This window comes from Ochotona curzoniae, unplaced genomic scaffold, assembly GCF_017591425.1.
Source record: "Ochotona curzoniae isolate NIBS_2020 unplaced genomic scaffold, NIBS_Ocur_1.0 contig_883, whole genome shotgun sequence".
NCBI classification, from domain to species: Eukaryota; Metazoa; Chordata; class Mammalia; order Lagomorpha; family Ochotonidae; genus Ochotona; species Ochotona curzoniae.
Genome location: NW_024466599.1, coordinates 16,772,062 through 16,784,258, shown reverse-complemented (window position 1 = coordinate 16,784,258; position 12,197 = coordinate 16,772,062). Strand labels below are relative to the sequence as shown.

General features: G+C 40.7%; 1 protein-coding gene across 1 annotated transcript in view; it reads right to left on the bottom strand.

The window, feature by feature from the left end:
* The window catches only part of NCOA1 (nuclear receptor coactivator 1), a 164,282-nt gene that overhangs the window by 19,267 nt on the left and 132,818 nt on the right, over positions 1-12,197 (bottom strand). The window contains exons 16-18 of the mRNA XM_040992920.1: positions 11,378-11,692; positions 3,552-3,653; positions 1,197-1,599 (exon numbers count right to left, since the gene is read on the bottom strand). Of these exons, the coding sequence (XP_040848854.1) occupies positions 1,197-1,599; positions 3,552-3,653; positions 11,378-11,692 (820 nt within the window). The remainder of the gene's footprint in view (positions 1-1,196; positions 1,600-3,551; positions 3,654-11,377; positions 11,693-12,197) is intronic.

The following is a 12,197-nucleotide window of genomic DNA, read 5'->3' as shown; positions in this document are numbered from 1 at the left end:
AGGGAGGGGGAAAGGGAGAGAGGGAGAAATGCTAACTCCCAAGGGCCTGCAATCACTAATGGCCAGTGCTGGGCTGGGGCTAAAGCTGGAAGGCAGGAACTCAACCCAGGTCTCTGACCTATGAGCCAGCAGTGCTGTGTCAAAAGGGCCTGCATTGGCAGGAAGGTGGACCCAAAGTCACAGCTGGTGGTTGAACCCAGCTGGATGTGAGATGCAGGCCCTAACCAGTGTGTTCACTGCTAAGTCAAACACTGACCTAGAATATCATCATTTGATCATTCTAATTTAGTGCAATTCATCCAAATCTTTCTCTAGAAAATTGTGTATAACACTGTGACCTGCTTTTTTCCCTTGTCAGTTTATCATAAGCATGTTTCTATGATTTAACCTCTTTCTAAATATACTTGCATAGATCTGTGTAATAATTCTATTGTATTCTGTCACTGTTAATATAACACCTTTTATGAAAATTTGGTTAATTTCATCAGAGATGTAGTTGAAACAGTCATTTTTTTTAGAAGTTTTAAAATACTTTGAATTTTCTGTGAAAGCAGACCAACCATAGACTTTCTGTAGTTGCTTTCTTTCATCAAACGTTTAACTGCCTTTTTTATTTTGTAAAGATTATACAAATAGAGCTATCCTTTTTCTTGTTGCACACTCTACATGTTGTTCAGTCTCTGGTAAACAGTTATGACTTAGTAAGAGAACCATTCATTTATGACCTTTGGGGGGTGGTGGTGGTATTGTTACCATAACCCTATTTATGTACACTACAATAATTCTACATCTTATACTCTGCCTATTTTGGTTGTGTTAATTACTTTTAGTACATGAACTCAAAATCTGCACATGTTTTTTTCCCCGTGTTATTCTTGGTCTTGGTCATTCACTGGGGGGGTAATCGGTCTCTACACAGCACCTTGGACACCTCACCACAGACATCAAAAGTGCGTGCATGGCTTATGACCTCTTCTGCAGAGTCAGTCAACTTTATGGCTTCTAGGAGTTTTTCCTTGTTCAATTTTTCATTTGCACTGTGTAACAAGAACTGAGCCTGGATCTCATAAGTTCCCCACCAGTCTCTCCCCTTCAGCACACTGCCTCAAGGTCAGTGAACAGACACATGCAAGATGAGGGATCTGAGCCCCTGGGGATACTCCTCCCATGAGGAATGTGAGGCCGGACCCCCATACCTGATCCTGGGTACTGGAAGACATTCTGCTGCATCTGAGGATTGACTCCAGTGCCAAACTGTCCTCCCATGTTTCCTGCCAGGCCTCTGTTCACCATGCTGCCGCGGTTGGCCAAGGACGCCTCAGGATTTGCTGCCAGCTGTGAAAATGGGCTGGTAGAAGCAGGTGGGGTTCCTGGATTTGTAGCATAGTTTTGTGGGTAGGGGAACTGCTGTGGAGCACCCTGAGGAAGACGGGGGTTCCCCATTTGAACTGGCAGTCCAGATGAGGGAGGGAGATTGTTCCCAAAGCTCTGCTGCCTCATCAGCATTGCTCTTTGCTGCTGTATTAGCTGCCTCTGTCTGTGCTGTTGACTGTACAACTCCCGCTGACGCTGTGCTAACATTTGAGCGTTCAGGGGTGGCTGCAAAGGAGGAAAAAAATCTTTACTTATAATCATAATCTCTATCTGTCTTGAAAAGCTGATAGGAGAGAGCCTAATCACTGGGGGCAATACAATATCTAATAATTACCACAGTACAAGGGGGAAACTAGAGCAGGAAAGAAAGAAAACCCTCCCAAACAATAATCCTAGGAAGGGAATTATATACATTTTATAGATTAAAATAGCTGAGAAATACTAAAATAATATTTGACCATCACAGTTGGTAAAGTGCAAATTTTCAACCAAAAAAAATCACATAAAATGAACTGTAAAAGTCAAAGTAAGTAAATGACAATACATCTTTAGGGATCCTTTTTATTTCCAAAAACTTTATTGTGCGTTTACTAGGGAGAAACTCAGTTTTTGCCCTTCTCTGAGATAATTTCACTTGCTTTACTTAAATGAGTAAAATATAATTATAAGCAATTTAAATTTTCTACATTTTATTTTTCTGTATTTTAAAAAGTATCTACAATGCATGTATACTATCTTTACAAAAAGAAACAAATACTACTTCAAAAACCAAATATCTGGGCTCCAGTGCCTAACACATTACTGCTTAAAAATCAATTACATAGAAATAAAATAGTAGACAGAAAACAAATGGAAACGTCTATTTAAGCAATGATTACAGTTGAAGATAACCTCGGGCATGAACACAACTGATGTAATAACAACCATAATATTCTGAATAAGGAAAGAGAGGAAATCACGTTGCAGGTTAACATGCAAAACAACATGCCACGTCAGTTTGGACGAGGATCTGATTAAAGCGTGCAGCTCCATTAGGGTTAAGCTTGCCAACTTGTAACTCTCAAGCAACCTGAAATCTGAAATGCTTCAAAATTTGGAATATTCTGAGTCAAAATGACACTACACCTGATGGCATGGGTCATAACCCACATATAGGTACACCAAACAAAACCATACAAAATCATTTTCTGGCTATGTGTACAAAGTATATGTGAAATAAAAATGAATTTCATATTTACATTTGAGTCTCACTAAAATAAGCTCAAAATCTGAAATACTTATGGGCTCAAGCATTTCAGAAAGGGGTTATTTTTATTCAATTTGCAGATAGAGCCTACGTGAGAAGAAACTGTTGAGGACTTTCAGATAGAAATCATTGTAAGGGAATTCCCTTTCTGAGCTAATTATCCCTGAATGAGATGAGATTTACAATTTATAAAATAGAAAAACTTAAATCTGGGCCCATGAAGATGCCCATGAAGATGCTAACATCTGTTGCTTTCCAGCAGCTTCTGTCAATATCTGTCACTTTGATTAGTGCTGACTTCCTGTGTTTGTATCACATTCACTTAGGCACACTTGATGGAGTCTTGCTTGAATCCTCTCTAAAGTGTGTGTCAGCTTGGTGGCTATAACTTTAAATAAGTGGCTGAAGCAAAAATATTGAGATACATGTGGAAGTAAAGTAGGGAGTAAGCACTAGATAGCATTTAGGTTCTTATATTTTCAGTCCCAGTGGCTCTGATTTTATATATATGGATCTTTAAAATAAAAAAAGGGCCCAAAATTGCTGATCTTCATACTGGGCAGAGGTTGGCAACATATCTGAGCAATATAACTGGGTTTTGATTAGGTTTCAGGTACCATTCACACTGTTTCCTACTGAAGCTTCTTACAACGCATCAATGAGTCTCCCACCTGGTCACCTGGCACTCAGTAACCCTGACAACAACAACAACAACAACAACCACCACCACCAAAACCAAAGAACTCTTGGCTTAGATCAAATATCAGCAAGAAGCATTACAAATGGGTTATTAACTCATTGTAAAACTAAATTACACTGCAAACATCAATAAAAGATCAGCTCATAGATCATTTCACAAACATTCAAGTCAATACTACCAGCAATAGTGCCTGGGCTAGCAAAGTTATCACATGTGGTCTTCTCACTTTACCTGAGGTGTAATTTGCTGCTGTATGCCTGATCTCATATTGATGCCAACAGGATTAGTTGCTGCAAACTGATTTAAGAGAGCTTGTCGATTCTGATGTATCAACTAGAGAAAATACAATTAATGAGACATAATATTAACATATACAAACACAATATGACCTTACAGAGTAACATACTAAAATGGACTTGTAAAAAGTTCTTGCATTGCAGACTTAGTGAGAATATTTACCATGCTGATTTGCTAGAAGGTGAATAATTCCCAATACTTATTGGTAAGTGCAATGATGAAGGAAAGGAAATGTTGTAAATAAAACAGCAAGTGTGCAGGAAGGGCACATTTGAGAAAGGCCTGGAAAATGAATGGAAAAATACGGTACTTGGAGGTACCCTTAATTGGAGATGCTATGGGTGGTGGGTACATATTTCTGGAAAATCCACCATGCTATCATTAGCCGGAGAGAATTACATAAGAAACAAATGGTCTGAGAAAATGGGCCATTTATTTAACGAGTAAAAGTAATTACTTTAGACCAGCATTTCCCAAATTGGTGTTCTAAAGAACATTGTTCTGCAGGATATTAATAGATGTGCCAGGAAAATAGGATGCTGAGCTGTATGAAGTTTTGGAAATGATGGGTTACACAAGGTGAAACAGATTTATTTGCTGCAGTGATTTTATGAGTCTTTAATTGGTCAGAACACACTGTGGAGCTCTAAGAGGAGGATATACTATGCAACTTACTTCTCACAAACCTTATTTTTCAGACCTGATCAGCAACATCTACCCGCCAGAGCAACCTTCTATGAAACACTGGTTGGGAAGACTAGTCTAAATCAGGATTAGGGTTCCACGTCACAAGAGGCCTTAATTTTATTTGTTAACAAAGTAAGTATCCTTGGAAGTGAAGACTTCCTCATAAAAAATTTATAGCTTGAAACATTTCTTCTTCAATAATTTGGTAAGACTAAATTATTCAGAGAGATGATAGTAACAATATTATTCTGTTATATGGTGGTTTATAAGTCATCTTTAAACCATACTGATTACTTATATACCCATAAATTTTACTATAGTATAAACCAGAAATTTTATTAAAGTCTTATAAGAGAAAGAGATATGAGCAGTTAGTAAATCTGTCATCATCAAACAGATCAATTCTTAATTCTGGCTTTGTTTGTTTTCTGACTTAGATCAGAAAAGAAACCTATTTCGGAAAAACCTAATATATAATACAAAGATTATAATTTTCAGAAATTGTGGAAAACAATAAAAAGTTCTTAAAAAATAAATATAATAAGCTTTAAAGGTTGAGAAGATGTTTTAGATCCAAAATCTATAGTCTTCCTATACTCAAATAATCAACACACATATTTAAATAAACCAAGTTAATACCAAAACTACTTGGAAGGTTAAGACAACCTTAAAAGTTGGAAGCAAGTTGTTATTTTCTAGGAATTCCCTACTTGTTGGCAGAGGCCTAGACACAATTGTAACTCACAGGGTTGCACTTGTGTGTATTCAGACATCCACAGCAGGCACAACCACCTCAGCCTAGGAGTGGGAGGCAGTGCCAAGAGCATGTGTATACTCAATGGGTTCTTAGAGGATGACAGTGTCAGGTGACAAGAAGTTAATGTAAGGCCGGAAGAACAGCACAAAGAAAAACAGGAGAAGAGGCAACGAGGAGAGGGAAAATATATTTTTAGTGTTGAGAAGTAAAATCGTGGGGGGAGTGCAACTTGGGATCCCAAACTTTTAGCATATACTCCTTGAAATGGGTCAGAATAGAGGAAAGATGACTGGCATACATTCGGCATGGGTCGGGGGCAAACCAGGCTGAACCCATTCACATCACCCACTGGCGAATCCGAGCTCCAGAACAGAGTGTGGGTCAAGTCAGGTTCGGTCATGACAAAAATCAGTGCACGTTATGGAATGCCATGGTGAAATGACCCATACTGGATGTGACTGCAGCGCCCAACCAGCACATGTGAGAACCAGGGAGGGAGGGGGTGGAGCAGAGCCAGCAGGGGAAATGTTGGGGGATCCCCTGCTGGACAACTACTCACACTGGAGAGCATGAGTTGGAATGGGGACAGACCAGACTAGGCAGGACTACAACACCTGTGGGCCTCACATGGACTAGATCAGACAGAGAAAAGCCAGGCTGGGCTGATTGTTCCTACTGATGCAAACAAAAATTAGAGTAGGTGAGGGTTGTTTGGGCTTTGCTGCAGCATCAGAACGCAGAAGCTAGCACTGGAGGATAATTCTGTCAAGTTACACTGGAGAACCACCTGGAGAGTGCATAATCCAGGAGTGGGAGTGGCCTAGAAGGGAAATAGTGGGCTGCTCCCTCTTGGGTTACCACTCCCACGGGAGGGCATAAAAGCCAGGATTGGGGAAGGGGTAGCTAGATAGAAAGGCAACCAACATCTGTGAAGGCTGGATAGTGGAGCTGTTTAGATGGATCTAGGCTTTAATACCCATTGACATGTATGAGAGCCGAATGGGATGTGGGACAGACAGTATGCTACACATACTGGCAAACCAGGGTGGGGGGTGGGCCCGGTGGGTCGTTCAAACTAGGCTGCAGCTCCCACTGGTTTATGTGAGGGCCGAGTGTGTGTTGGGCAGAATCAGGCTGGACTACAACACCCATTGGTTCCAGTGTTGTTGGTCCAGGGCTGGAAACAGAACCGACTCGGCAATTGCAAATACCAGCTGACTGGGGCATTGGACTGTATTTGCTAGTACACACAAGAATCTGGTCTGGGAACACCTCAGACAAAGTCTCTTTGAGGATCTCCCCCAATTGAAATGCCAGACTCAGAACCCTAACCATGAAAAGACAGAGGACAGAACAAGTCAGTCAGCTATCTCAGCCATATGTTAGAAGTGAAAAACTGGGCAAATGGAGACTCTAAAATGGACTATGTCAATCAGTAGATTCTGCATTGACCTCATCGTGCTTGGAATAGCAAGACTGGCAGCAATTCAGAATCACTTGAGCAAGACCCTCGGAGCATGCTCCACATTAAGGACCTGGGATGGATGGGAGACTGGGTGAGGCCTCTCCCTTTATCTCCCCATTTACCCTAGATACATGACAAAAACAATGTGAAAATAATAATCTTACCCACTTTCCTGTAGCCCTTGAACCTTTTTGCCCTAATTAACTATGTAAGGAATGTCAAAAAATAAAGAAAAAAGATACTGGTTAAAAAAAAAAAAAACTAAGTCCACCATCTCCCTTTTGCTTGCTCATTCCTCAGATGTCCCACAGCCAGGGTCAGGCCAGTTCAGGTAGAAGCCAGGAACCAGAACTACACTTGGGTCTCTCACATCAAGCAGGGTCTCCAGAACTTGAGTTATCATCCACTGTTTCCCCAAGTACATCACCAAAAGCTAGGTCAGACGCAGAATATCTGGGACTTGAACCAGTGCTCCAGGATGAGATGTGGGCATCCCACACTTTGGGTTAACCTGCACAACCACACATCTGCCCCACTGCATCTGTTTCCTAAAAGTTGCAACCAGTGCAGCTACAGAAGTTTCCAGGATGTTCTCACCCTCCCTGACTAGGACTATTTTCCTGACTAGAGTATGTTTACCCTTTGTGTACCAGAGAGATATACTCTGAACCAAGAATTCACATCTATCTTTTAATTTTTTTTTTAAAGATTTAGTTATTTTTTTTTTAAGATTTATTTTTACTATTTTTTCGTTGGAAAGGCGGATGTACAGAGAGGAGAGACAGAGAGGAAGATCTTCCATCCAATGATTCACTCCCCAAGTGAGCGCAACGGCCAATACTATGCCGATCCGAAGCCACGAGCCTCTTCCGGGTCTCCCACGCGGGCGCAGGTTCCCAAAGCTTTGGGCCGTCCTCGACTGCCTTCCCGGGCCACGGGCAGGGAGCTGGAAGGGAAGTGGGGCTGCCAGGATTAGAACCGGCGCCCATATGGGATCCCGGGCGTGCAAGGCGAGGACCTTTAACCACTTGCGCCACCGCGCCGGGCCCTATCTTTTAACTTTTAAAATTGAATTTATTTTCTCACATCTAATTTTGACCTGCTTTTCTTCAAGTTCATTAAAAGAAAACTATAGTGTAGATCTCAGTCTGCCTCTTTCTGCCTCTTCTCAGCTCAAGAGGCACTGTACTCCATTCTTGCCCGAGATGCTCAGCCTCCTATGTTTGGGAAGAGGGAGCAGAGGACATGGCCAGCAAGCGAACAAAAGATGTAAATGCAATCATGTAAGTGCCTTATGAATTCCACATGATGAACCTGATGTATTCTTTCCTGGTTATATGGGGTTGCAAGAGTCTTCTGAGTTCACGGCTTGGCCCGTTACCTTGCTTATGGTTCTTCTGTCTTATACATTTTAAATTCAAATGCAAATATTAATCTTTTATGTCCTTTATTTTTCAAGACTCCATAGAGATATCCTCATATTCACATTTAGGTTATTAAAACATTTAAAGTTTATTTTTCTGTACTGAAAGAGATAAAATCTAATTCATTACATTGACTACATTTGTTACGCAGGCAATCCTCTTCTCACCAGCTGCCAGCCCTGCCCCTTATTGTAGCCCTACACATGTTCAGGTATGGGACATGATGTTCCAATGGATGCAACTGCCTATCCTGATGCTAGTCCTACATTATCTCAATTTTTAAGACTTTGCAAATCTTGGTATTTGGTAGAACAAGTTTACCTTGATTTTTCTTTGAGATTGTATTAATGCTATGGAAATAAATTTAATATGTATTTGTCAAATTTGTATAAAATTTGTATAAAATTGCATAAAATTTGACAAATTTGTTGGAATTCCACAGAACTTAATAATTAACTTTAGAATAATTGCCATCTTTATGACAGTCTTTCAACTTAGTAATAGCTTTTCTTTGGATCTTTCTGTTTTCAATGATGATTTACGTACTATAGATACATTTAAAACTGTATTTTCTAATTTATTGCTAGTAAAAGTATAGCCATCAGTTTTTATTTCTTGTTCTTTTATCTAAAAACATCACTGAACTGTTTTAAGTTAACTCTAGATCCCCTTGGATGTTCTATGTAAGTAATTGTACATATAATTGCATATAATTTTGTTTTCTCATGCTTGTTTTCTATATTTCCAAATACAGACTTCATATGACTTAATTTAGAAAAAAATATTTATTTGAAAGACAAGAGGCAGACTGACAGACAAATGCCAGCTACTGGTTTGCTCTCTGAGGAACACGGCAGCTAAGTGATGCCAGGAGGGCACAGTCCCGCTCTGGCACATGCAGCCACCCTGAGTCCTGAGCTATTGCCTCCCAGAGCACGCACTGGAGAAGGCTGGATCACAGGGGGCCAGCTCCCAAGTGGCCCACATGGCATCTCAACTGCTAAAACAAATGGTCCACCCTTACTGACATTTAAACTTTTATTTTCCACACTGATAGTAACTTTTGCATTTGAAATGTGCAAAATGTTATCAAACAGAATTTAAGGCCAGAGAAAGGGTGGGTGTAGCACCCATTCATCATTTGATCACTAGAGTGCGGCCTCCCAGCTGTTTACCCCTCTTCCTGTGGACAGGTGGGAGATGGTTTAACTGACCATCCCAAACCTCTGGCCTCCAGGAATAATCCAGGAGTGCTCCAAGTCCCACTTGGTTTGTGACTGTTTCAGTGTATGAATGTGACACAATTTTGGTTGGTCACACATGCGACACCTTTCCCCTCACTGCTTTGCCCTCCCCCAGTGGGGGAGGTCAGGTAGGAAAAGAATCTTTGAGAAAAATTTCATAATCTTGAAAAAAAGGTTCTAAGAAACAGTCTCTTCTTTGTTGCTGATTAGAGGTTTGCTTGGGCATGATCCCTGCAACCATGACATGCCAGGAATTGTAGAGCAAAACATAAAAAGAATTGAATCCTTGATAACATCCCCAGACCTTCAAAGTTCCCCCACCTAGCCCTATCTCTGTTTTGGATTAACTTAACATTTGAGTCTGAATATTTTCCTCTTTGTTTTATTCCCTGACCTTGATTTTGTTTCTTGCTGAAAGTACTTTGAGACACTAAGATAAACCTTGGCCCAGACCAGCTTACAGAAAGCCCTTCAGTAGACACCTATAACACCATCTGTACCTGAAAGTGCAAATGCAGACAGACCCACCAACACTCACACTGCAGGAACTTACGGCCCAGAACTCAGGCAAAGCCTGGAGGATGCAATCAACTAAATGGCTGAGTTATTGTTACATGGCAGTATAAGTTGGTTTTGGTGTTAAAATATCTGACGGCTTAAGACGTGATGAGCCCAAAATTGCCTGTTTTTTCAACAGTTCACTCTGTTGGGCCACGAAAACTCTGCAGGTGCCTCCATGAAACGTAAAGAAGGCAAACAGCAACAGTAACATCCACCTGTCTGCAGCGCTATAATGCTCAGCTGTTGCTTTAGATTCATTTTCTGAAATGAGTATGACATGAATTTGAGGTCAGTTCCTGATCTCTACTCAATGAACTCTTCTTCCTATTAATGTATTTATTTGAAAAAGTGACAAAGAGAGGGAAACACACTCTCTCTCTCTCCTATTTGTTGGTTCATTCTCCAAATGGCCTAGTCACAGCTAGGTGAAGCTGAAGCCAGGATCCAGGAGTTCCACTGGGATCTTCCACATGAGTAACAGGAGCTCAAATACTTGGGCCATCTTTTGCAGCTTTCCCAGTTACGGTAACAGGGAGCTGGATAGGAAGTAGAGCAGTCAAGACTCCCACTTTCACTGAAATGAGATTCCAGGATTGAAAACAGTGGCTTATCCTGTTTTACCTCAATGTCAGTCTCTGTTACATCAACCTTTAGCTTGGGATGGTATCCAATGAGTGGTAGCCTAGTAAAGAACAAATAAGAACTTCTATACTTTGCTTACTTGGTACTCAATGACACATTTACAATGTTACTTAACTTCCTCAGCTAGAGATGTTTTGATTATCCCAAGCAGACTGTGAGTTCTGAAAGTTGCTGATATCACTCACTCTATGCGTTGTTTACACTGTTCATAGTACCCATAGTAGGCCTCTTATCACGGCTTACATTCCCCCTTGCAACTCTTACTGAAACTTCAAATTCATGGTTCAGCATTTGGGAGTAATTGGAATTAGACAAGGTTATCAGGGTGGGACCTCAGGCGGAGGAAGGGAGACTGAGCCAACACTTCCTTCTTTGGCCTCCTCTTGGGATGATGCAGGACCAGGACTCTCCTGCTGCCGCCTCTGGAGCTCGAGCAGCATTGTATCTACAGCCAAACCTGAAGAAGTCCTGTTCTGGTGCTTTCTCTGAAATGTGATGGCTAGCAGAATACAAAAAGCGGTATAGGAGTGAAATGGACATACTGTGGTTTGATTTTTGTTTTTAACCCTTGTTCATAATCCTGTGGAACGGTGGTCTTTCTACTTGTTGAATGTAATGGTTAGTGATGCATTAAGCCTATGATTATAGAATGGATTGAAATTATATTTTTGGAAGAATTAAAGTAAGAGAAGTATGGAAGGAAGGAGATTGAGGGAGGGAGAGAAGAGGGGAGTACAGTTGTTTTCTTGGAATCATACCTATGTAATACATGAAATCTGTTCTCTTTATATCAAGATTAAAAAAAACACAAATAAAAATGAAAATTTAAGGCTCTGTACATAGAGCAGAGTACTCTGGTGGATCTCAAAGATTTTTCTATCTTTATTGAAGTGAATAGAATTGTAAATAAAGTTATGTATCTTTAAAGGATTTTTAAAAAGAACAATGTAGTATACACCCTAGAAGAGTAGAGCACTCACCTGTTGCTGTCCCTGTAACCTTTGTTGTAGCTGAAGTCGAAGTTGGTTAGGTGCAGCTGGAGGTCGAGTCAGAGTCTGCCTGGGCTGCATGCCCATGCCAGGGGAAAAGGCACCCCGGGGTGGTGTCACCTGAACAGGCATAGACCCCAGGGACGGCTTCTGCCTGACCATGCCTTGAAAAGGACTGGGCAGATTGGCAGTCGGAGAGGGAGAAGAGTATGGCTGGGAGTATAGGTTGGGTCTTTCCTCCATCATCAATGGCGCTGCTGCTTGTTGTGGTGGAAATCTGTCTGACAGCATGTCCAAGCCTCCCCCCTGTCAGAACAGAAGGCAAGACACGGCGCACATAAGTTTCTGCCAATAAACAACAGGTTTTTCTATAGAATTTTAGCTCTGAGAGTAAGTTAGCTCTTTTATTAGAAATGGTCATAACATATTCTTCCTGAATTTGTACTCTCCACAAGGGATTGTTTATGGAAGATGCTTTTGAAACAGAAAAACAGATTGACTGACATATTTAAAATCTCTGTAAAACATGCAGATGTGGTTAATAAATGGCCCTGAATCCATGAAATGAAAAAAAACAAAGGTCTGAAAAGAACTTTACTACGAAGCCAAAGAATCCTTAAACTTTCTACTTGGTATATTACCATATGCAGCAGATTCCTAAAAAGGGAACCAATTAGGAATTTTTCTATCTCCAACACAGAATTCATGCTTTTATATAAAAACTCTACAGCTGACATAAATCAATAGCTGACATAATAGAAGCCTTTCAAACAGCTGACTATCGCTTACTATAAAAAACACAATTTAGGGC